Genomic DNA, 26,155 nt, shown 5'->3' with positions numbered 1-26,155 from the left:
AGTATGTAGTGTGCGCTCATCCACATGAGGTGGAGCGAGCTGAGTGAAGGCAGGCAGGCAGAAGAGCAGTGGAGCAGAGGAGCAGAGACTCCGGCCCTGGAGACCAAAGCTACAGTCTCCCCCGCGTCCTCCGACCGCGGCAAACACTGTTTAGCAAAACAGGCTTCACTAGATATAACTTTGCGGTTTTGGTGCTTCTGTGTAGTTTGGGTTGGATTCTTGTCCGAACAGCGTAGCCAAATGCGAGACACAATCAACAGAGGGATCATAAAAACAAGAAACATCTGGGGGTAAAATACAATTTAAATATAAATGTAGCTTTATTTTTTTTTAAATATATATTTTGAGAAAATGTTTGCATGCATGCTAACTCTGCATAGTATTTTTTTTTGCATTTATGCAAGAGACTAAACCACGTTGGTTGACCTGTTTTGGGGGTTTTTTTACCTGGAAAAAGTGGCTGAATTATTAGATTACTGTTTCAGCTCCACATGGTTACATTGGCTGCTTGCAGGCAGGAGCAGGAGCAGGGAGGGACAAGAGGCAGAGAGAGAGAGAATGAGGTGGGGAGGAAAAAAAATCAGAAAGGGAGAGCTTAGGACTCCCCTTCAGGCATCCGAACAAGTCTGGACTGTTCTGCTGCTGCTGCTGCTGCTGCTGCTTGTGTTCAGCTCAGAGAAGAGAGGCAGCCTCAGGAAGCAGAAACAGTGTTTTACAGTCTCCTGCAGGGATGCAGCAACAGGAGTTCAGCTATTGAGCTATACAGTGGATGATCGTGGATTTGCTTTGTGCTTTTCTTTTTTTTGTTTGAAGCTGTGACACTGGACCACCAGTGACTGGGAATACTACTGTCACTATACACGGAGAGCTATTGGCTGGATATGCCACAGGTGGAAAGGTGAGAAGAAGAGGCAGGCTGTTGGCCCCGGTGCAACGAGCACAGATCCCCCAGGTAAGATGAGGCAGAGGCGGGGAGAATTGGAGTTGTGCACCATTTGTAAGCTGCATTACATTATTATTGATATGTCTGCTATATCATACATGTATGGATGACAATTTGGGCATTGATTTACTCATATATGTGCATGCTGGTAATAACTCTTACTGTAGAGCCCTTATCTGAACTGTATCTGAATTGTGGCCAATACACCACTCCTTAGCCTATATTGCTTTCCCTGCAGCAAAAAGCTTGACTTTGAACAAGATCTGGCAGAACAGCCACCTCATTCTCACCTCTTTTTTGAAATTTAATATATCAGACAATTCCTCTGGGTGATTAGACTAAAAAAAACTTTATAATGCATTTTTAAATGAATGAATGTCTCATCCCAACAAAGCCTGTAATTATACTCCTTTGGGCCTGTCTTCATTAGTCTTCATTACAGTTGCACAGGACAACGGGGGAGTGTACAACCAGGATGACCTCAGCTGAACTCATTTAGTTATAGGGCATTACTCCAGCTACACATCATGATGCTGCACAGAGGAAGGGACTCTCACTCCTCCGCTTCCTCCTCTGCCTTTGTGTCTTGGTTGGCTTCAATTGTCTGTTCTACTTGTGCTGTTAAGTGTATTCTTTGCTGTGGTTTTTCTCACGCAACAGCAAGAAATCCCCTAATGACATGGAATTTATTATGTCTGGAAAAACATTTTAGCAGGACTGATTAGACTCTTCCTCTCTGCCTCACCTTCACCCTCCCCACTGTCTCGCTCATCTTTTCATTCACTGCATTGCTGCAGCCATCCTTGGTTAAGTTGTTGGCGTGCCACCCTGTATGTAGTGTAGTGGATGGCTTTGGACTGATCCCAAGTGTGTCATCTACGGAGGACTGCTTCTGGTTAATGTGTGTTTGATGTGGTTGTAAAGGGAAATTTCCTGTTGTCCTCAAGAATATTATTTTCAGATCTTTTTTAAGAGCAAAACTTTAAATAATTGTATCAACAATGGGCCTTTTTGTGGTAAACTTCTGCAGCCAGAACTTTTTTTCTGAGTGGATATGTGCCTATTTTGATTATTACCGGTGCTTAAACATCTGTTCACTGTGTTTATGTTGGATTAAACTGTCTGCAAACTAGGGGATTTTAACTTTTTGTCTCCATTCATGTCTTTGAATGAGAAGGAGATAACCCATTGATGAATGGGGTTATTTCCCTGATTTATTCCATCTGGCATTTAATAGTTATTCAATTCTTCTGAAATACTTACAAAGGAGGATAAGATCAGCTCAAACTTGTTCCAACAAGGGGTCACAGAAGCCTGTCTTGAGTACTTACTTTTGTTTAGTTTGGATGAAGAAACCGACTAATAATCCATTAATGGCGGATGTGAGAGATGCTGTACTTGACCTGAGGGTAGAGGTCAAAGGTTACAGGATCACTCTGCCCTGTTTTTTACTCCCAGACAGCCTCAGAGTCCGGCTCTACTGTTCTTGCCACCAGCAGCTTTTGGCATCCAAGTACACAAAATCCTGGTGTGTGAGCAAATTTACAGGAATACTTTGGTAATTTACTGTGACACCCTGCCCTCCTCTGACCCCCTCCATCCCCTCGTCCACTTGTGTCACCCTCTGTCCCTGAGGACTGATGTTGTGCTGAGGGAGACTGGCTCTTACACAATCCTGCACTCTGTCACATTGCAGTGGCCTGCACGCCCCCCTGGGAGAATGGCATCTCTACTAAACCACAACTCTGTGATCCTGCCTGAGCCGAGCTTTCAGAAAGCACAGCTCAGCCTCTGCACAGCTCTCACCAGAAGCTCTGGGATGAGCCCTAATCTTGTTTTCTTCCTGTCCCTGAAAAGTCCTTTTCTTGCTCTCTCAATGCCGTTGTGTACAGGTTGATTTTTTTTTCTTTAAAGTTATTTTTTTGGGGGCATTTTTCCATTTTTATTGAGGACAGTGGATAGAGTCTTGAAAGGGGGGAGAGAGAGAGTGGATGCGGAAAGGGCCACAGGCCGGATTCGAACCCCGGCCGCCGCGGTCAGGACCAAGCCTTGATACATGGACGCCCGCTCTACCAACTGAGCTAACCCAGGCGCCAACAGGTTGATTTTTTTGACACTAAGTCCTCACTTGATCCCTGTTTAGGATGGCTTTTAGCAGCACTTTGCTACTAAGACATCGACCTTTAACCTGTGTGTTTGGTTTAATTCCCAGGTGGCCTTTAGTGGGTGTGGCCATACATGAGCCAGCTACGTCATCCTTTTAAAATTCCAGGTGTTGAGGCCAGTCTAGGAATGTACATGATGAATATCTTTACATCGGCTGTAATTAAAAAGGCGTTTAGCAGAGGAAGTGGGTTACTCCCACAATTGGCATTTGACTTAGCACAGTGCATTAGTTCAACAATTATTTGAAAATATGTACTTGTATGCAATCACAGATTAGAAGAGGGCCTGAAAATAGAGAAGGGTTTGTGGGCGTGTTGCGGGAGCGGCAGGAAGAGGAAGGAATCTGTTCTTTGTGATGCTTTCGGCGTTTACTGCCACTTCTTTTAGTTGTCGGCTGGTGTTTTTAATGGCCCTCACATCATTAATGCCTTTCAATTATGATCTGTTAAGTTAGCCAAGATGTAAGGGCTCCGGATAGGCTGTGGTATAGATGGCGGTCTCAACACCTGGCTTACATAATGAAACCAGAAATACACATTATTTCATTAGATTCCACAGGAAAAAGAAAAATAGCATCAAAGGTGGGAAAGCTGATGTGACTCATCGGGAGCTAATTGTACATAATTTAAGTTTATAGGTGTAGAAGTCTTAGAATAAATACTTTGAATCTTGAAAAGGGAAAAGGGCATTACATTTGGAACGTATTAAGCTTAATGTGTGTGCTGCGTGTTTAGGACAAACACTGCTGGGTTTGTGGGATCTGCTGCATCTTACAGAGGGAACAAACATTTACAGCTAATTATGAGCTTCTGGCTTCAGGCGATGTCTGAACGTTTTCATTCTTGAGCAAATTAAAAGAGGAAACGACCAACGCATTCCGGTGTCTATTTTCAGTTATGCAAGTTTTTAGATTATTGCTGCACTGCACCGTGTTATCAGTATCAGTGGTGGTTCAGACTCTGTTTTCAGTCTGTTTGCAGTTGTGTATCAAGTTCCTAAGCGAATCTCTGTGCAGAGTTATGGTTCCAGACTTGACAGTGTCGATTGGCCATGCGTCTGTTCTGCTTTTTATGTCAGTATTGTTGCTTCCTTTCTTTTCCTGGGGGGGAGCTGTCACCTGATGTCAGTGATTTGCGGGATCATCTCAGAAAGTCTGAAGGATTTGGAGCCATGCCATTCTGTTTACTGCATTTGGATGAGTGTTGGGCGTGTTGGGGGTTGGTTGAGCTTACAGTTATCCCGAGTTGACATTGTCCTTTGTGCAACGTCATGCTATGTCTCATGCATCAGTTTGAGTTGTGCAGTCCTTCCTACACTATATGTATATTATAATTCTTAAAGGAATAGTTTGACATTTTGGGAAATTTGCTCATTTGCTCAGTAAGATTAGAAAATTGATTCCACTCTCATGTCTATAGGTAAATGTATAGCTACAGCCAGGAGACACTTAGCTTAGCTTAGCGTAAATACTGGAGACAGATGGGAAAAAGCTAGCCTTGCTCTTTCCAAAGGTAACAAAATCCACCTACCAACACTTCCAATACTCACTAATAAACATATTGTTATCTTGTTTGTTTAATCCAGCCAAAAACTAAAGTGTAAAAATGACAAGTTGTGGTTTTATGAGGGGTTACGTGCCAAACTGTTTCTTGGCCGGGTGCAGTAATTAAAACCACATCATTTTGACAACGGAAATAGACGTTTCTCCCTGTTAACAGTCTAAGCTAAGCTAACAGGTGGTTGGCTGTAGCCTTCTATTGACCAGACACACATGAGAGTAGTATCAATCTTCTCATTTAACTCTTAGCAAGAGCAAATAAATGTGTTTCTCAAAATGTCAAACTATCTGTTATTGCCATAATAATTGTAATACAGTACAACAGAGTGGGGGCTCTTTAATGTAGATTTATATCTGCTGTATGTTAACAAGCCTGTCCACATGTATGCACTACAGCTGTCTTTCATGTGGGCTAATTCTGACGGAGTCATTTTGACAGTCAGTCTGGTTCAGGTCAGTGCTCTTCTAACAAGACCACAATGAAAACAACCAAATTCCAGATGATGCTGATTTTCTTTGCATTCCTATACATGCTCAGAAAATCTGCCTGCTGTTTTTCTGCTGCTCTCACTTATACATTTGGTTTCATCAACTTAAGTGGTTTCTCATGGTTTTGACCCTGATGATGTTTACTCTAGCTACGATAGCTCTACGGAGTAGATCAGAGGTTTTGTTTGATGGCTCAACATCTGTCAGCTATTTGCGGTAGCCACTGTGACGTGCATCACCTCTGTAAAAAGGTGAATGTGAATAGAGGTTGTCAAAGAAGTGCCCCACATCCATATTGGATTTCTCTCATCAGATGATGGCTGTCACTGAAATTGGCTGAGAGGGATAGTTTTGTTCATAACTTGTGGTTAGCAGTGGTCGGTGACACTGATGATGTGTAAAGGTGACACAGGCCAAAAATAAAATTTACAATGAGAAAGTCCTGCATTTCTCTGTGTCTCAAAGAACAGCAAAGATTTGATGCATTTTTTCAAAATGTTACATATTGTCCAGACGGTTCTGGCATCTGTGTTTCCAGACATACAGTAGTACAGTTTGAGGGTGTTTTAGGTCATGCTGTGAACAGAAGTATGATGTACGTCATTCTCTCCTGAAACGAAATGTTTATCTGCTCTGTTGAGGGCAAAGATAACAGAGAGAGAGAGAGAGAGAGAGAGAGAGAATATGTATGCTATAGGCAGCATTGCATTATTAGTTTGTATGTCTCTGCATATACTGTATTTCTATTAGAGCTGTCAATCAATTAAAATATTTAATCGCATGATTGTCCATAGTTAATCATGATTAATTGCAAATTAACCAGACATTTTTTATCTGTTCAAAATGTACCTTAAATGGAGATTTGTCAAGTATTTAATACTCTGATCAACATGGGAGTGGGCAAATATGCTGCTTTATGCAAATGTATGTATATATTTATTATTGGAAATCAATTAAAAACACAAAACAATGACAAATATTGTCCAGAAACCCTCACAGGTACTGCATTTAGCATAAAACAAATAGGCAACAACAGCTGTCAGTGTGTCAGTGTGCTGACTTGACTATGACTTGCCCCAAACCTGCATGTGATTATCATAAAGTGGGCATGTCTGTAAAGGGGAGACTCGTGGGTACCCATAGAACCCATTTTTATTCACATATCTTGAGGTCAGAGGTCAAGGGACCCCTTTGAAAATGGCCACGCCAGTTTTTCATCGCCAAACTTTTGCGTAAGTTTGGAGCGTTATTTAGCCTGCTTTGCGACAAGCTAGTATGACATGGTTGGTTCCTATGAAGTCCTTAGGTTTTTCTAGTTTCATATGATGCCAGTATCTTCATTTTTAAGAAATTAGTGGCGTTAAAACGAATTTGCATTAACGTGTTATTATCGCGTTAAGTTCTATGTGTCATAGTGTACGTATAGTATGCCTTTTTAAAATGGAAACCTAGTGATAATAGGCATAGGCATGCACATTTGTGTAAATTATAAATACCAACAAAGTCTTGAAATGTTTTTCTAACCAGTTGGTGACGCTGAGCATAAATGTAGATTTAGTCACCTCAAATACAATCTGTTCAGATTTTATGCAAGACCCCGATGACAAGTTTAGTCAATAATGAGGAAAAATTGGGCTTTTTTGATTTGACAGTTTATGGCAGCAATTAGCATTAACACTAATGGAATGTCATCTGCAAACGCATGCAGCTCTGTAAAATGTAAATGTCACATCAGTGGAGGTTAATATGTGCATCCGACTGCTTTCAGCAGCAGTTTAATGCAGGTTAGGACCAGCATTTTAGGGAGTTTATCTTCAGCATACATTACATGAGTCTACTATTGTTTGCAGCGTACGGTATCGCGTAATTTAATTTTTTTCCCAGAGGTCTTTGAAACACAGCAGCTATTTTCTTACCACATTCATACGTATTTTCAGCTAAATTAATGTCTTTTTCTTATTTTGCCAAAGTGGGCAGCAATGTCACAGAGACATCAATCTGTGGTGTAACTCCTGGACCAATTGAGAGCAAATGTTAGACATCCATAGCAGGGAGAAAACCTCATTCAATTTTCACTATTTAAAGTGAAAAAAGCTTATACTAAAGTGTTAAGTATGAGCCAGAAGGAGATGGTATTTTGATTGATTCTTTTGTTTCATAATTCCACTTAATTCTAGTCAAAACCGGATGGGCCATGTGGGGAGAGATATTCAAAACAATGCAAATATTTCAGAAATGCTTTGTGCATACATTTTTGAGTTATTACAAATTAAGGATTCTGTTTTTAGAAGGCAGTACAATCAAAAACAACATCACAAGGACAATACAAAGCAAGAAAGTTTACAGGGTAAACACAATAAATACTACAAGTAATGAATAGTAAAACATAAACGGATGATATTCATCATGATATTCCCTAATGTGTTTCCAACATACTTGAATTAGTGTCAGGATGGACAGATGTAAAAAGGATTGAGCTCAGAATATGCAAAAAAAAGTGTCTTGGAAATGTTTGATCATCAATGATACTCGTACTGTGAGTGTCTGAGGTGTTTCCTGTGTTGTATTATTGTCTTAAGCTCTAGGCCTCTGGCTCATGCTACTGCTTGAAAATGACATGCCCAAAATGAATGTGTGTGAGTGTATCTCTGCAACTATTAAGTCTATTTGAATAATCTTGGTGTCATAATAAAGGTAACACTTGTGATTTCTGCGGAGGTGTAAGCATCAGTATGTTACTGCGTCAGAGTAAATGAAGATGGAAGACAGCATAAATGAAAGATTTCATATCGGCCGAACAAAGCTGTACACGTTTAGAGTGAATATTCCTTTGGAATGATGCAGTTGCAGCCCAAAACATCTAGCAAACCATATCACAACATTTGAACATTACCTGTGCACAGACTGATGCTAATAAAGTGAAGCCGAGCAAAGTTTAAGAGGTTTTAGTAGAGGCATGTTAAGGCGGATTAGGCGGATTGTTCGAATTGGCCATCTGGGTACATTAGGGTACCATTTGCGTGCCATTTGAAACTTTCTCAGGTAACTGTAAAACTCATTTAATTTCATTTACAAGTCATCTCAATATAACTGGTTTTGACTTTTCTTTGAAAATTCAATCAATCAGACCTCTATACATTTAGACAGGTATGAGTGGAGTACCACGACTCATCCACCAGATGGAGACATAAAACCGTGTTTTCATATGCAAGGTTGAGGATAGGCTGTTAGATGCTGGAGGAGGGCAGAGTGCAAAAGCTCCTCTGTGCCATGCAAATTAATACAGACAGCTGGAATTGACTCAAAAATGATCCTGAGACATTGGAGTAGCCATTAGCAGCGTTGATATACCCTCAAACACGAAACAGCAAAGATAATAGAGGTAGGACATCATTTATGGTTATGGCTGTATAAAGTGAAGTTTATTTTTTTCTCTTCTTCGGCTGCTGGATCAGTGAGTTTTGTTCGTAGTGATGAGACTTATACCGTTGGAATCTATGGAGTCTCAGCTTTCATAATGACATATCGTTTGTGCAGGTAGGATGTAGTAGCAAAATCGCTAGCACCACTATGCGTGCATGCACCAATAGCATGTTTTTGCTGTGTGCTCATTTAGTAAGCTTGGTGTCAAGCTTCATATTTTTTTACAATGAAGTGTTTAAGGAGGAATGGTCACCCAGAAGTAAGATGGTTGATGCTAGAGTGGATGGTCCGGAGGGACGCTTGCCCCGGTGTGCACTTGCACTGGGTGCTGAGGACGTCAGATATCCTACTCATTATTCACAAACATAATTATTGAAATATGTAATGTAAGTATGATGTAGAGAGCCAGAGAGTATGAAAGTATTCATCTGGTTGACACACTGTGTGGACTTGTTTTTAATCTGAAAAGACCATATTATAACCATATTGAACCATAGTATAATTCTTATTTTATAAACTTGAGTTTCAGGGTTGCAGGTCAGGGAGAATGAGTTGTTGTGTATACATGTATTTGCCAATCATTTTTGTAGGCATCCAATGTTGGTGTTGACAGTTTTCATGATGAGAGTTCATAGGTATGATCATATGATCCTCTAAGATCATCATCCATGGTAATATAAGGCCTTATAAAACACAACTAAACATTGCATTCTAGCTTTCTAATTTCTAATCAGGAAACCATCTCAAATTGGGAAGGGCAAAATGGGACTGGAGTAAGCTGTGCAAGGCATAACACTGTTGGTGTCATTTGTGTATATATGGCAGAATAATAGACAAACTTTATGATTGAAGTGTGTGTCATAGAAATACTAGGAATAATAATTACAGGTGTTAATGTGTCTTTAGGTTTTAGACCTTTAGAACAAGAAAACATGTTCAAAGAGACGAGGCTGGCAGGCAGGATATCGAAGATGCCACAGTAGGTGGTTCAGAACAGGTACAGGCAGGAACAATGGCTGTAACTCAAAGGAAACATAGACAATCTGACAAATAACAGGGCTGAACTATCCTCAACATATGCTGAGGAACAAATGACTAATGGGATGCAGCTAAACCGGAAAGTGACACGATCAGGTGAGTAGCAGAAACAGGAAATTTGATGGGGATGAAAAGCTGAGGGATGGCAGCATTTCATCTAACAGGAGACGGATACAAAACAGACTAATATGACCTCAAGACACAAGGAACGGATATGTAGTAGTTATAACAAAAACAAGACCCTTCTGCAAGCATGAATACTGAACATGTTATTTTAACTACCAATGAATGGATGGATGTTAACAGAAAATGTAACAGCAGTATAATATCACAATTTTGTAATGTGGACTGTTTTGAAGTGAGTTAAAATAGTTTCTGACAAAATAAAAAGATATAATCTGCTCTTTGTGTGCTCAGGTTGTGAAGATGTGGAGCTGGTTTATCACTGTGACTGTCCTGCTGTCCTCCATGAAACAGGCTGAAGCTCAGGGTATAAATGGCTTTATATTTCCTCCCAACCATCACATCAGCCCAAAGTGTTCTCATCATGTATCATGTTTATGTACTCACATGCATTCTCCATCGCTTTTGTATTTGCAGGCAGGTGTAATAATGTGCAAGCAGCAGATATTGTTTTCCTGGTTGATGGGTCTTCCAGTATTGGCCGAGTTAACTTCCTGCAGGTGAAGGGCTTCATGGCTGGAATAGTCAAGCCATTTGACAGCTCTGTCAGCGAGACAGGGATACGGTTTGGGGCCATACAGTACAGCGACACCTCCAGGTGACTGACAGGATTAATATTCACATCGTTTCTTTTCTTTACATGCAATAGAGAGCTGCAGGTGCATTTTTGCACTTCGTCTCAAAGTCAATGTTTTTTTTTTAATGGGTTTTTGGTTAGAAGTGTGAAATAAGGTCTGTGATTAACACAAGAGATTTTAAGGTTTTGTTCTATGATACAAAATAATGCCACTGGTGAATTTTGAAGCTTTTACGTGTCTTAAAAAAGGCGGTTGCTAACAAGTGGCTAAATGAAGCTACAAAACGTCATCACGCCGAACACAAGTCCGCCTTTAGCTAAGTGGTGGTGATGTAATTCGTTTATAGCCTAATGTTAGCTTTTTACTTCTTGCGATTGCATTCACGCTTCAGAAATCATAAAAATAGTGTTCATTTGTGAAGATTATCTTGCTGATCAAAATGTGTACGTATCACAAGCATGTGTTTGCCACAGAGCTTATTTTCTGCAACAATCTAAAACCCAATGGAAAAATCTCTGTGATGCTAACTTCCTGGTTGGCCTACAAAAATATGTCATCCCTGCAGCACTCTATGTCAAATGATCTCCAGGTGCAGATTTATGTATTTAATGCACATTTCTCTCCCTCCAGAGTTGAGTTTACATTTACTACCTACCTGGTTGGCACTGAGCTGGTCAACGCTGTAGAGAATCTGAACTATAAGGGTGGAAACACACGCACTGGTGCTGGTCTCAAGTTTGTCGCAGATAACTTCTTCAACCCTACGTCCAGTCGGGATGTCCCAAAGGTCTGAGGAGCAGTTGTTCATAATTATAAAAACTGCATATTTAACATAGCACTTCTTGTGTTTCTAATGGCTCCTCCTTAACTTTCAGATCACTATCCTGATCACAGACGGGAAGTCGCAAGACAGCGTGGGGGAACCAGCACAGAAGCTGCGCAGTCAAGGAGTGCATGTTTTCACCGTCGGTAGGTGTCTCACCTGCAGCCTCTCCTCTCTCACTCAGAGTAGTTTTTAGAGTTGCTTATGAGCCACTATTTCTTTTTGACTTTGTCAATTTTCTGTGGTTTGTTAGGTATAAAGAGTGCAGACATGGATGAATTGGCTCAGATCTCCTCCCAACCCAGCAGTGATTTCACCTCCTTTGTTGGGGACTTCAAACTGCTGAACACACTTCTTCCTCTTGTGAGCCCCCAAGTGTGCCTCAAAGCAGGAGGAGTCTATGCCAGTGATGGTATGTGGGTTACCTTAAATGATATAACATCAGTATATTAAAATACACACAGTCACAAATATGTGTCCATTATATCAGACTGTAAACCTGCATTTAATTGTATCTATGTCTCATCCTGCTTCCACCCTCTCCTCTCCTTTCAGAGGCATTTTCCGGCCCGTCCAACATTCAGTTCACAGGCCAGACTACTGATACTCTCCGGTTTCGCTGGAGTGCAGCAGGTGGGCCTTTGACTGGCTATGTGGTCCAGTATGTGCCACTCTCTGGCCTGGGCCAGCCTATCACAGCAGAACTGCGTCAGGTGAGTCCAGGTGTTTTGCGAGAATATTCCTGACACATGGAGATGACCTAGATTGAAGTAGCAAATCGCGAGAGAAACACGTGCCTTCAGGCTGAGTATAAACATGTCTAATGGGTGGATCCTCTTGTAGATACTGTAGAGATTAATATTTGGCAGAGCAAAGAGTGAAATTCCCTTCCCCTGGCAGACATGACGAAGATAGAAGAATGTCATGGCTCATCTATCTATTTCAGTCATTCACTTTGCAAAAACTTGTCTCAGGCGTGACTGTTTTCTAAAATGACCCCTGTCTCTTTTTGCAGGAGACTGTCTCTGCCAGTCAGAGGACGTATACCGCACGAGAGCTGAGGTCAGGAACCGACTACCTGGTGACTATCATCGGCCAATACCCCAACAGTGTGGGGGAGTCTGTTGCTGCCAAGCAACGAACCAGTGAGTGAAAAGTGAAGGATGCATTTTGGCAATGCCCATTGTTAGATACCTTTTGGATATAAATCTTTACCACTGTGAACAAAGTGTTAGATGTTGAATTGGTAAGGGACCCTCTGATAGTGATTTTTCGTGTGAAACCGAATGTAATTCATGGTAGGAAAAGGATGTACCTCTTCCAAATATTATTAATAGCAGCAGCAGAGAAAGCAATTAGATAGCTTTAAAAGGATCCCCCCACCTATGCTGAGTGCAAGTATTCATACAATGGAAAAATTACATATATGCTAAAATAACGGAGGTATTTTTTTAATAGAAAGATGGACACCACTAATGGAGGTAATGGGGGAACATTACTTACTAACTTGAAAAGGAACTGGGCTGTATGTGATACTCTGAAATACTCTGTCTTCTTCAAGTGAGATAAAATAAACAGTAAATTTCATCTTCAATTTTTTTCCTATGTATATTTGTATATTTTCCTATGTATATTGGACTGAATATGTGTGCCTATGTAAGGTGATCTTATAGGGTATGTAACCCATGTTTAGTTTTATTTCAATATACGTGTGTTATTTTCATTGGTTATATTCAGTGTCATTATTATTTCAATTTGCTTGGTTTATTTTTATGCATACTTTCATGTTGAATTGTTTATATATAAAACCTTTTAAGATCAGTATTGTATAATAGAATAGAATAAGTTTAAAAAAAAAAAAGTGAAGGACGCACATGTCTGCAGTGAAACCTCTCTCACACAAGACAGAATCTTTCAAGTTGAACTAATCACAGTCATACACCTGTAATGTCTTTATTTCTCCTCATATAGGGTCTTTGCCGGGGGTCACCAGTATGCGCCTGATCCAGGCCGGCTTCTTCTCTCTCTTTGTGGGCTGGGATAAGCCTTCGTCTCCTGTGCAGGGCTACAGACTCACCTATGGACCACGAGGTCAGGCACACACATATCTATGCATCTGTTTCCTGTCTACCTGTCTTTCTCTTTCCGTCCGCCTCTCATCTAACGCTTACATCAGCAACATCTCCTCTTTTGAACTAAAAAAAAAACTGACACCACGTACTTTTGAAGTAGGAGAATTATCTTGTCACAAAAACTTATCTCAGCAGAATGAATGATCAGAGTAAAAATGAAGGAGGAAAAGAAGCAATAACAGTTAACCTTTGGTGGCAAGTTGGAAACATGTTGAGAATGTACAGCAGTCAAGGCTGAGTATGGGCAACATGAGCCTCTTTAACACCCTCAGGCACTGGCTGTCAGTTAGGATTTTAATAACCCAATCATTACCTAAAATATCAAATATGTTTTACCATCACCAGACTTGAAATTAAGACAGACAGAGAAAACCTTTACTTATGTCACAGATCGGCAGTAATTTCGTCCTTACATTTCCAGAGACAGGGTGTGGCGTAGAACATAACAGTGTCAAGATGTCTGAGTGCCTATGCCGTGATTCAGGAGAGAAAAGTGGCCCCTGAGGGCTGAGATAAACAGTTTCTCTCTCCGAAACATGTGGCAGGAGTGCCAGTCTCACATGGAGCTCCTCTTCTGACTAGTTAGGCTGGCACATGTGTGAGAACATGTTAATGAGGCCGGTGTGTATCCTTCCATGAGAGGTGTGATGTTTCTACCTGTTCCTGTGTCTGCCGCTACTCGCACTGATAACTCAAACAAACAAGACAGATGCTGACAGACACCCAAGCACATACTGTACAGGACATGAACACAACTCAAAGTGTGCACTGCCTCTGAACAACACTTCTCCACAGGTGGCTTGCTGCCATACTTGAGAATGAAGTGAGGACACATCCCATATTTTTTCAGCTTGTTGTCAGCTAATTTGTCTAATGACATACTGTACAGTATAATTTTGTGATTGCTATCAGTGAACTAATTGGTCTTCTGCACGCCCTCCATGTCTGCTTGCTCTGTCTATTGTGTGGTTGGAAGAGCAGGTCAGCCAGATGCTCAGCTGTTGGAGCAGTCTCTGTCTGCAGACTCCACATCTGTCACCTTGGAGACACTCCAGCCCGACACGGAGTACGTCGTCAGCCTCTACCCCCTGTTCCCCCGAAACTCTGCATCCCCGTCCATCCTCAATGCCCGCACATGTGAGTCCACTCTGTGGCCATTATTAACGTCTTTGGTACTGTTAAAAGATGATGGTAAATGCTTGTAATAGTAGATAGATACAATATAATACAACATGTTACAACATTGAGCAATATTAAAACAAGTGTTAGATACAGTATACGTACATAGTACAGTATATGCACTTATACCATGGTCGGGGTGAATACTTGATTCTGATTGGGCAATCACAGCAGTCTATGGTCTGTTATTTCTTTATAGCAGACCGTTGCTATGTATAACAGACCGTTGCTATGGACACAGTTCTGATGTCAGACTCTGGAGGACCATTTTTGTGTCAACTTATTGATTTCTTATGTTTATAGCTGTGTAATAAGCAGGATAATGTACAGCAAGAAATAAACCCCTTCAGGGCGATGCATCGGGGTCCACCTGCATCGTCCTGTTGGGGTTTATTACGCAACAATGACCGGCTTGCTGTACATTATACCTTACATAATGGACACCTTGTTGGGCATTTTCCCTTACATAATGCAGCACATATATAATGATACTGTCTCCTTGTGGTTGGAATGGGTTTCAGTATAATTAGCAAAGTATCTGTGTCTTCATGTTTTTGCATGTGTCAGTGCGCCTTGAGGCAGTGCAGCAGCTATCAGTGGAAACGGAGTCAGAGGGCAGTGTTCGTGTGCGGTGGGGGAGCGTCAGTGGTGCGCGGTCCTACCGTCTGGTCTGGGGACCATTTACAGGTCAGGACAAAGCACACATCAAACAACATCTCACATCTGCCAGTCAATATTCTTTATTTATTTTCTTTACAAATTTGCACCGACGTTATATTTTTGTTTTTCTGTTCACAAAGGTCGAAATGTAGAGACGGTGGAGGTTGCTGGTGGCAGTGACGGTCACACTTTGTCCAGACTTCAGCCTGACACTGAGTACATCGTCACCATCATCCCGCTGTATGAGGGCAACATAGAGGGCCCTGTAGCAACAGCCAGTTTCAAGATAGGTAGGTGTGGTTTCACTAGTTCATCACAACCCCAAACATCTGTCTCTGTGTTCATTGTACCCTCTTCCCTCTCAAACTCACAGTTACACACACTGAAACCGCTAATTGACACAATACACTAAATTATATTCTATTTTTGTTTTTTGTGATTCTTAATAAAAAGTAAAATAATGCTTGTTGAAGAGGAGCTTGCCTTCTGTTGCGTCCTGCTAAGTACAGGGACAGCCTTCTCTGCTGTTTGTCCCTCTTCTGAAAACCTTCACATGTTACTGTTTAGTTCTGTTTAAGGAACATTTTGTGCACACCTACACACTCGTTATAAACACACACACACCATCTGTCTCTCGTGAGTAAGTCCCATATGGTGTCAGTTCAGTCGGACCAGTGTTATTTGAATGAAGGCTGAGTCACCGCAGGGCCACTGATCAGACAGCTGGCAGAAATGGAGGACTGAAAACGTCCGTGTGGCCTAGTTCTGCTGTCAAAGGAGTGAGATGTATACAGCGCTCTACATACTGTACACCACAGTAACTTAAACTTTAGCTCAGCTTGTTTCTCTCTTGTTTGTTCCTGTGTAAACCAATAGAGTAACATATTTGCGGTGTCTGTGGTTTGTGATGAGTTGTCTGTTCCTTCTCATTAGGAAATGTTGCCATTTTTGGGGGTTTTATAGAGGACCACATTGAATGACGTCTTCATGTTTTTTTGCATATATGTTGTTATTATATTCAGCAATAGCTTACGTTTTCTTACATGTAGGATGCTTAACATTCAGCTCTAAACAATACATCAAAGACTGCATGACATTTTAAGTTAATTTTTTTAAATGGATTTTTGGTTATGTTTATCTTCTTCCACATCCCCAACCATTTAAATAGCTTTGTGTGGCATTCAACCAAGCACATGTGTTATGGAGTAAAATGTTGAATTAGTTAGTGTGTAGTCTGACTCTCTGTCTGGCCTAAAAGAGACATCAGTGGGCGTCTGTTGCTCAGCCACTAGTCTGAAGACTTTGTTCTTTTCCTGTGTGCTCCTCGCTGACACCGGCACTTTCCCATTGATTTGTTGACGTGTTCATCACGCAAACAAGAAAACATCTGTGGCCACATACAGTATCAGAGAGAAACTGTTCAAGGGACTGACCTGTGTGATCATTTTTATTATTACTGTCAATTTCTAGTTGTCCGTCCTCTCCTCCCGTTCTCGTGAACGCAATATTTCAGGAATGCATTGATGGAATTTCTTCAAATTGGCACAAACGTCGACTTGGACTCAAGGACTGATTAGAATTTGGTGGTCAAAGGTTACTGTTACCTGACAAAACATGTTTTTGACCATTACTCAAGAATTCATAGGCTAATTATGACACAATTTCACACAAATGTCTAATATGATGATGTGATGTCATTGTATATCCCAAAGGTCAAAGGTCAACTTCATTGTAACATCATAATGTTCAAAAACACTTTTCTGGCCATTATTCAACACCATAGCTCCAGAAACAGAAGGGTAGATTGTTACTATATTTCACATTTGGTCGCATACTGAATTGTTGACACTAATCTTGGGCAACAAACAAAGCCCAAATAAATTATATTTATATATCCCTATATCACAAATCAAACATTTTCCTCAAGGGCTTCACAATCTGTAAAGCAAACAACATCCTCTATCCTTAGACCCTCGACTCGGATGAGGAACACCTCCCAGGCTTTGTTCTCGTCCTTCATCCTTCTCTCTGTAACAAGCTGCCATTCTGCCACAACTTGTTGTAGAGAGGGTGTGAAAGGTTATCCAAGATGGCTTTGATTCCTCCCCTGTCTCCACACTGTCCAGATCCAACCTGATAACCTAGCTGGCCTTCCTTAACAGCTTGTTTAAACGGCTGACCTCTAAGAACAGAGCACTGTCTATTACTGCAGACTGATAGAAGATCTGTCGCACACACTGAAGGATCTCCTCAGGAAGAACAGTCTGCTCTGTCTCTTTCTGAAGAGAGTTTCAGTGTTGGGAGTCCAGTCCAGTTTTGTATTGATTTGGACCCCAAGAGTCCCACTCTTCACTTCCTCTCCCTGGATGACAACCAGGACAGGTGGTCCTCTAGTAGTCCACCACATTAAGCTCATTGGTTTTGCTGATATTGAGCTTCAGGTGTTGTCAGTCCTCTGTAAAAAGTAGTGTCTAAGTGAAGACAGCATGTTTCTCACTGGAATCATACATGCCAATATAGTTATAACTTCCATTATGCCAAAGAATACACTTAATACATTATTATTAAAGTCTTTTAAAGACTTTACTTCATACTGTATATTATGAGTCTGGACAGACAAGGATGTAAACTGCAACTTCACTCGTTGGCGGAGGCATACAACCGCAAGGCAGTAATTCTAGTTTCTTTGTCACAGGGAACATTTCTTTGAACAAAGTCCATTACACCGGCAGCCTGAGGGCAGAGGTGTGAAATCCAAAACTCAGTAACTAATTTATTTTCCTGTCAGTGTTGTAATGGGCACCGCCTCAAAATAGTAGCTTTTATATCATTTTGCAACAGATTCTTGAACCCCAACGAAGTTCTGGCATGAAAATTTGCAGTTTGTGGTGTATGTGAATATGTTAAAGTACTGCATCTGGCTGTTGTACAAATGAACTGTGGGTTTGGAAGGGTTTCAAAGTGGCATGTAAATTCATGATCACTTACTTGGTTGAGATGTTCTCTGCTGTTTTGCTCTGGGGCCAGTGAGATACTCAATTATATCAAACTGAGTTTAGGTGCTTCAAGGCCAACTCTCATGTTTCTCTTCACACCTCACAGAATCTTTTACATGAAGTGACAGTGACGGTTGCACAATTTATTTTCTCATCAGTCTTGTAAATGTCAGCCTTCCGCATAAGACATGATACCATGCTAAGTTGGATGTTGCAGGGTGTGACATCTTTACAGACAGAAGGATGGTTATATGAGGATGTGATTAGTCTCTTTCGTAGAAATTTGAGTGGAGAATAGCAGAGGTGCGGACTCGAGTCTCACGACTTGGACTTGAATCAGACTGGAGTCACAAATTTGAAGACTTTAGACTCGACTGGACAAAATCAAAAAAGACTTGCAACTCTACTTGGACTTTAACACCGATGACTTGTGACTTCACTTGGACTTGAGCCTTTTGACTTCAAAATACTTGATACCAAAGATAATTTTGTTTGCGTACAAAAACTTCTGTATGCAGTGGTCAACAAAAAAACTAATTGAAGTACGCAAGATGTGCGGGTTGAAAATTAAAGATGCAAATGGCATTACATTAGGTGAAGAATGCATTATGACTTGTTTACGACTCAAAACTCAAGACTTGGGATTTGAGTGCAAAGACTATAGACTTACTTGTGATTTGCAAAACCATGACTTGGTCCCACCTCTGGAGAGTAGGGTGCAGTAGCACTTTGTAAGAATCAAATGCAAACTGCTACTGTGGCGTGTGTGTGATGATTAAGTTACATTTTGGTTATGTTGGCTGAGACTAAAGAAGCAAGCAAAACATTTCTTTATTCAGAGTTGTTTACAGTGAATCAATGTCTTTCTACAAATAAAATATTTATACACATGTTGTTTTTCAGTTTGTTTTGAGAGTACATACTCACATTTCAGCCACATAAGTTATATGCAGTTATCATTTCTAAGGATAGTTTCACGTTTTCTCAAGTCCATCTTAATACAATACTCTCTTGACCATACTGTATGTATGGTGAAAGTTATTCAGTTACTGGTTGTTGCAGTGTTTCCTTCTGTCCATACTGGCCACAAAGAGATTCCTTTTTAAAGCAAAATGAATGTGTGTTCTGTGCAAAAATTTATTCTAAAGTCACAAGGAGGGAATTTTATACCAAAAAGATGAACTTTGGAAGAAACCTGTCGGTGCTAACTAGGTTACACGCTGACCAGGCACCTCCTAGTTTCTGCTGCTCTGTTATTTATTCTGTCCTGCCGGCATAATAGATCTGTAGTCCTAGTTGTGTAGCCCATTTATGTCAGCATATTAAGCACATGATGTGGGTATAGCATGCAAACCTACTAGTATAAGTCATTTCAGTATGCTTACTGTCATCATTCACATCCTTAATGAAATAACCACTGTTAATGATCCATATTACTTGCTGGTCATAGGTACAAACTGTCGAACAGGAAGTGGGAGCTTCTAATGGGCTTTATAGAAGGGGAGTGGTTAATTGTTTAGGGAACAGTCTTCTAAGGTACCGTAAATTATCTATATTGTTAATATTTCTTTTCAATTAGGATAATGCTGTAGAAATTGTTTTTTATAATTATTATTTGACTGTCTTAATTGATTGTGCTGGTTTTGGTTTGTCAGTAGGAGGAGTTTCCTGTTTAATAGCAGGGACAGCTAGATGCTTCTCTGGGGAGTCGATCGGTTGAAGTTAGTTCAGTTCAGGTGCAGACCTGCGGGGAGCTGCTGCCAGCTGCCCGACAGCCATGGGCCTTTTTGTTGTTGATTTATAGATTAAATCATATTCTTTTGAAAAGTTGAAAAGGTTTGGTTGTTTTTTTGTATATAGTTTTGTTTTCACAAACTCACTAACACCAGCCTGCTTGTTGGTGTTATGTGAACTTCAAATGAAACATACAGATATATCTGGCCTCTGTGTGTTTTCCTTCCACCTCTCGGCCAATCCTTACAATTCCCACTTGATTTGACTAATTTAGCCTGTTGAAGCCTCATATTAGCTTCAGCTAAAATTTAGACTATGTTTTGCACAGAACAGAGACTGTGGATTTTATCCCCCATCACCTACATTGAAATCACTTTAGGAAGGGATCTCTTTGTGTTTCACTATTGTTGTAAGACAGACCAAATATAAATCTATCCTTAAACATATTTCATTGATGGGAATAGAGCTTAATTTATGATATATTACATAACTACAATCATATATTATGTCTTTCCCTCAGAGCGTCAGGAGCAGCAGGTGCTCAGAGCAGCAACCACCGGCCCCTCCTCTATTCGCCTCACCTGGAGAATCATTCAGTCATCTCAAGGTTACCGCCTGGAGTGGAGGGAGGGAGAAGGTCAGATGTGCATGTGACACGCACACTCAAACAATCACTTGTCCCTTTCGTAGTCTTTTTGTACATTGCATGTTACAGTCTGTAGTTTTAAGCAAGGCTGTACAACATGGACATTTTGTTATTATGATCACAAGAAAGGATTTGGTTATGTAGTGATATGTGCTAACAAATGCAACATCAAGCCTAAAAAAGGAAAGTGTTGTTGCTTCAAATCTCATTTTGTGACTGATTTTAATGAACCTTGTTTGTGTTATAGACAACAGTAATGCTATCTGTACTGTATCACTTAATCATTCTTTTATTAATGCATGATCTGACTGAAATATAGCCAAATAATGTATTCAATGCCAGCAGTTGCAGGTAGTAGGAAGTATATACTGAGACTGTAGGTATATTGAACATAAATCCACTGATGGTGGACCGTTGTTGTGTCTCCAGGAGGTCGTGTCCAGAGCCTGACCTTTCCTAGAACCACCACCAGCTATGAGATAACAGGCCTCCAGCCCAACACAGAATATCTCATCACCATGTTCACCCTGTACGAAGGTCGCGAGGAGGCCACACCTGTCAGCACCACATCCAGAGGTCAGTAGCTCAGCCTGGGAGGCACGAAACTCTGAATGTATTTAAGGTTGATATATGGGGCATAAATGTGCTGGGGTTGAATTCCTAGTAAATATGTTTTCCTGTAGATAAGTTTAAAACTGTTTGTGCTTGTATCCATTGTGTCCTAACCCTGCGGTGTTGCAGAGGAGCAGCCAGTGGGGAGAGTGTCCAACCTGAGAGTTGTGGAGTCTCTGGGCAGTACTGTCAGACTCGGCTGGACGGGTGTAGCCGGGGCCACACAGTACCGCATCATTATCCTGAACACAGAAGGTACACTGACTGATTTTTATTAATTATTTTATTATATATTTAGATTTTTTTTTTAGAACCCAATTATGAATGAAAACATGCTTGTGAAAATAGTGTCTCTGTTTCATGTCATGTCAGGGGGATCAGAGGAAATCCGGCTTATCCCTGGAAACCAGACGACCCTTGACCTCAGAGATCTGATAGTGGGAGTGTCTTATGGTGTCAGTGTCACGGCGCTGGTGGGAGAAAATGAAGGAGACCCGGTTACTGTCTACATCAAACCAGGTGGGTGGAGCGGTGACACTGTGCTGCTGTGTGCTTCATCCTCTTTTCCTGTAAATAATAGATACTTAATTTATCCCAAGGGAAACTTAAGGATCCACATACATATACAAAATACCGATACACACAGGAATTAAGAATAAAAACAATAAATAAAATAAAAACAAAAAAACAGCAGTGAAGTGTATGAAAGCAGTGCAAATATTTGTTCTCATAATCCTGTTTTTTATTTATTTTTATTTTATTCCTTTGTTTTTTTTATCTCTAGTTTTCTTGTTTGGAAATTTTGTTATTTTCTTTCTTTTAGACATTTTCAAAAATACAGATGTCTATTTGTAAATTGGTGACAAGCATATACAGCTGTCTTTAATTTCAGTGTTAGGTGGGTCCCTTTTACAAGCCCATTACCCATCTTTGCATTTTCTTATGATATTTTATATCTCTTCTCTTTTGTTTTATTTTATTATTTGCAAAAATAAAAGAACTAAAAAGAACAAAAAAAAAGAACTAGATGTAGTTGTCTAGCCACCAGAGAGTTGTCACTATAATAGAGTATACACTAATGTAAGGTGATTAGATAGTAAAACCAGTGCAAGAATAATGATTACCATGGATAATATAAAATACAAATTGAAGATAAAATTGGCCAGTCCTGGACAGCAGATGACTAAAGTTCCCATCGGTTTTTCAACGTAATTCATCCTCTTCTGTTATGGTTAATTTTGTTCTTTTATATCTTGATATTTGACAATTACTTTGCTATACATTCACAATGGGTGTTGGGATCAAATTATCTAATTAATTTTGCAATATCAACACAACTGGATCTTTTAAATGCTGTTCACAGATACTGTAGATCAGTATATTATGTATATCTGTGGATATCTAAATGAAGGAACAATAACCCAACATATGTGTCTACATATTTGTGAATATCTTTGTGGGCTTCACAGCCTTGGTTGGGATTTTTGATAAACAACCTTTTCTTTGACTACCTGTTATTTCTCTAGATGTGAAATACTCAAGCTTAAATACAAAGTTTTATACATTGAATTTGCCACATGAGGCCCTGTATGCTTTTTATTTCAGAGCAAGTTGCTGGCAAAGTGACAAACCTCAGAGTGACACACGCAAACAGTCGAAGAATTCGAATTGCGTGGGCGGGTGCTCCTGGGGCAACAGGTTACAGGGTTACTTGGAGACAAGGCAACAGTAAGTGTTAATGTTAATGTGTTTGTCAGTTTATCCTTTTGAATCCTGTATTATTGTATTCATCTTTTACATCAGTAGTCAGTTTTTTATGTGCGTGATTTTTTTATTTTATTTTATTTTTATTCTACCTTGCAGGTGCAGAGCAGTCCCGTATTGTGGGGGCGGAGGTCACAGCCTTCACCATAGACGGCCTTACACCAGATGAGGCGCTGGTAATCGGTGTTGCATCTATGCTTGATCAGCGCGTTGGAGAGGCGGTCACACTGTCTAGTCGGACTAATCCCCACGGTGGATCAGTGTCTGGCCTTCGCATCGTTGACGTCACATCTCAGAGAATACGCATTGCATGGTCACGTTCCACTAGGGCGACAGGCTATAAGATCACTTGGCGCCGTGATGATGGTAAGCAACGATTAGCATTAATACTCAGTATTTTACAGACCAGAATACATGATAACAGGGCAATATAAAGAAGAGTAAAAGTTTAGTTTAGATTTGGATAGTGATCAGGCTGTCAGCCTTTTCTATCCTCATGTATCTGTAGTTGGAGGAAGACTTACATTTCCATCTCTCTGCCATGTTTTGCTGGTGCAGGAGTTGAAGCAACTCGTAACGTGGCCGCAGACGTCTCTTCCTACACCATTGATGGACTACAGTCTGATTCAGCCTACAGCGTATTAGTTTCTTCACTTACTGGCTCTCGAGAGGGAAGTCCATCCACCCTCAGTATCAAAACAGGTACCGTCAATCTGATCTGTCAAATGCACATTACTGCTGTTGTCCAGAGTGTCTTTAGGAAGAAACTTGGCTATTAGAATAACTGACTGATTGTTTCCTGTCCCAAACTTCAGAGTCAGATCAGTCTGTGGTCGGGACGGTGACATCACTGCAGGTCCAGGAGGCCAGAGGAGAGGTTGTCCGAGTCACTTGGGTTGGTGTGCAGGGAGCAACGGCTTATCGTGTGTCTTGGAGAAGACTGGACGGTAGATCTATTGCTGGTCCATTTCACTTTTGTGATAAAATCCTCTCATACAGATCTCACATCTTAGTGAAATAATCAAAGTTTCATTCAAAGCATCAATCTGCCCTTAAAGGGATGGTTTGTATGTTTTTGAAGTGGGGTTGTATGAGGTACTTATCCACAGTCAGTGTATTACCTACAATAGATGACGGTCGGCACAACCCCACAGCTTGGAGAAACAGACAGGAGTACCAACACGGGAGCAAAGCAATGTACCGCTGTGGATGGGAGCGGCAGCAAAAAGTATTTTAGCCACCTAAAAGAAAGGCTCACCTAAAAAAATCAATATCATTGTACACTATATTTAGAATATATTCACCATTTTACCTTGCCGTCAAACAACTCTTTCCGACAGGGAACTGAAGCCGTTTTCTATGCTCTCTTCAAAGCCACCAGACTCCTTTGACAAAAACAGTCGTTTTAGCTCGCAGAACACGGGAGTTGCTGGTCTACTGCTGTCTCGATCTGTTGCTCTGTGTTATTGTGTGACTTTGGTGTTTTAAAGGGTTAGTTTGAATTCACCAAAGTTGCACAATAACACAAACAAACTAACCAATCGGCAGTGGTAGACCAGCACCTTTTATGCTCTGCAAGGTAAAATTACTGTTTTTGTCAATGGAGTCTGGTGACTTTGAAGAAAGCATAGATGGATACAACAGCTTCAGTTCCCCCGTCTGAAAGGGCTGTCTGATGACAAGTTAGAGCGTTGAAAATATTCTAAATATAGCTTACATTTAAACTGATATTGACTTTTTTTTAGGTAAGCCTTTCTTTTAGGTGGCTAAAATACATTTTGCTGTTGCTCCCGTCCCCTGCTGCCCCCAGCAGTACATTGCTTTGCTTCTATGCCCGTACTCTTGTATGCTTCTCCAAGCTGAGGGTGTGCCGACCGTCATCCACTGTCGGTAATACCCTGACTATGGTTAAGTACCTCATACAACCCCATTTCAAAACATACAAAACTATCCCTTTAAATATTTAATGAGAATGAAATGACTTTCTCCTGTGATGGATGTTTTATAACCAGGCTGTGTCACACTACTCACTATTGTGACTATTATCTGCTGCAGGTGGTGAGGAGAGCAGTCAGCTGCTGGGGGGAGATGTGACAGCGGTGGATTTAGACCGGTTGGACCCCGGAGTCCAGTACGAGGTGCGGGTCATGGCTTTGGTTCGAAACAGAGAGGGAACCCCAGTGACTGTCAGAGTCACCACACGTGAGTCCTGTCTTCCTATATTCAGACTTTACTTCAAGGTTCTGGCAAGTTTTAATAACCCTCGGAAGTGTGTAGACTGGAGAAAATAAACAGTGGATGTAAGGCTTTAAAAGTATAATTAAAAGAACAGATGGATTTAACAGTGCTGAATGTAGTAAATACTAAATATAGTAAAATATAACATACTGCATATTGCAGTGGCTCCCAACCTTAGGGGGGCGCCAAAGATCACAGGGGGTGCGCCAGGATTTGTTTGTTCTGAGGTTGTCAAATTTAGGTTTGCTCATGTATAACTAAAATCATAATAACTCACCTGTGGATAATTTATACAAAATACTGTATATTAAACTATTTAAAAAGAAATATTTTTTGCTACTTAGTAGCAACATCTAACAAAATATTCTGCTGCAAACCATATTTGTTGGTGTTTAGCCTTTCAAAACCATTATTTTCACTGCGGTCAAAAAAACTACTTTCTCTCCCGCTTGACGCACATAAAGGGCTGCACCTGTTTTAATGGGAAAGTCTAGCAGCAATCTAACAACACTATAAATTACATTTATTTCACCACAATAACAAAAAAATCGATTTTGGCTCTAACAATATAGTAAATTAATTAAGTTGTTACAAAAAAAGAGATCATATTATGTATCTGCATTCACTTGGCGAATCCATCAAAGAGTTATCACTTTATTTATGTGAACAAAACTGACTGTTCTATTCATTAAAGAAAAATTTATTTAATAAAACTCATTTAATACACTGAATTACTGAGGATTTTGTTCGAGGATTTGTAATTTTTTTCAGGATGAGGACGTTGGGGGGCTCAGCTTTTCTTAGATACAAGTTGGGGGGTCTTCAAGGAAAATAGTTTGGGAACCACTGGCATATTGCATTGTACTGTAGCACACCATAATGTCTTGTATAATGTCAAGTCTTACCCTAAAACATGCCAATATTTAGTCACTAAGTAAAACCTTGAAAGTCACGGAGAAGCCTTTGAACTTGATGTGTAAGTAAGCATTCAAA

General features: G+C 40.5%; 1 protein-coding gene across 1 annotated transcript in view; it reads left to right on the top strand.

Annotated features, from left to right (window-relative positions):
- The first annotated feature begins 591 nt into the window (after positions 1 to 591).
- The window catches only part of col7a1 (collagen, type VII, alpha 1), a 64,675-nt gene continuing 39,111 nt past the window's right edge, over positions 592 to 26,155 (top strand). Inside the window, exons 1-21 of the mRNA XM_074634285.1 lie at positions 592 to 952; positions 10,035 to 10,107; positions 10,218 to 10,398; positions 11,009 to 11,165; positions 11,254 to 11,347; positions 11,455 to 11,613; positions 11,757 to 11,914; positions 12,217 to 12,346; positions 13,173 to 13,292; positions 14,315 to 14,470; positions 15,080 to 15,199; positions 15,313 to 15,462; positions 20,423 to 20,539; positions 20,978 to 21,124; positions 21,290 to 21,415; positions 21,533 to 21,679; positions 22,766 to 22,888; positions 23,024 to 23,290; positions 23,483 to 23,626; positions 23,740 to 23,871; positions 24,980 to 25,126. Coding sequence (XP_074490386.1) covers positions 10,044 to 10,107; positions 10,218 to 10,398; positions 11,009 to 11,165; positions 11,254 to 11,347; positions 11,455 to 11,613; positions 11,757 to 11,914; positions 12,217 to 12,346; positions 13,173 to 13,292; positions 14,315 to 14,470; positions 15,080 to 15,199; positions 15,313 to 15,462; positions 20,423 to 20,539; positions 20,978 to 21,124; positions 21,290 to 21,415; positions 21,533 to 21,679; positions 22,766 to 22,888; positions 23,024 to 23,290; positions 23,483 to 23,626; positions 23,740 to 23,871; positions 24,980 to 25,126 — 2,839 coding nt within the window. The 5' untranslated portion in view covers positions 592 to 952; positions 10,035 to 10,043. The remainder of the gene's footprint in view (positions 953 to 10,034; positions 10,108 to 10,217; positions 10,399 to 11,008; positions 11,166 to 11,253; positions 11,348 to 11,454; positions 11,614 to 11,756; positions 11,915 to 12,216; positions 12,347 to 13,172; positions 13,293 to 14,314; positions 14,471 to 15,079; positions 15,200 to 15,312; positions 15,463 to 20,422; positions 20,540 to 20,977; positions 21,125 to 21,289; positions 21,416 to 21,532; positions 21,680 to 22,765; positions 22,889 to 23,023; positions 23,291 to 23,482; positions 23,627 to 23,739; positions 23,872 to 24,979; positions 25,127 to 26,155) is intronic.

The sequence above is a fragment of the Sebastes fasciatus genome, chromosome 1 (assembly GCF_043250625.1).
Source record: "Sebastes fasciatus isolate fSebFas1 chromosome 1, fSebFas1.pri, whole genome shotgun sequence".
Classification (NCBI taxonomy): Eukaryota; Metazoa; Chordata; class Actinopteri; order Perciformes; family Sebastidae; genus Sebastes; species Sebastes fasciatus.
This window is presented reverse-complemented; position numbering and strand designations above follow the sequence as displayed.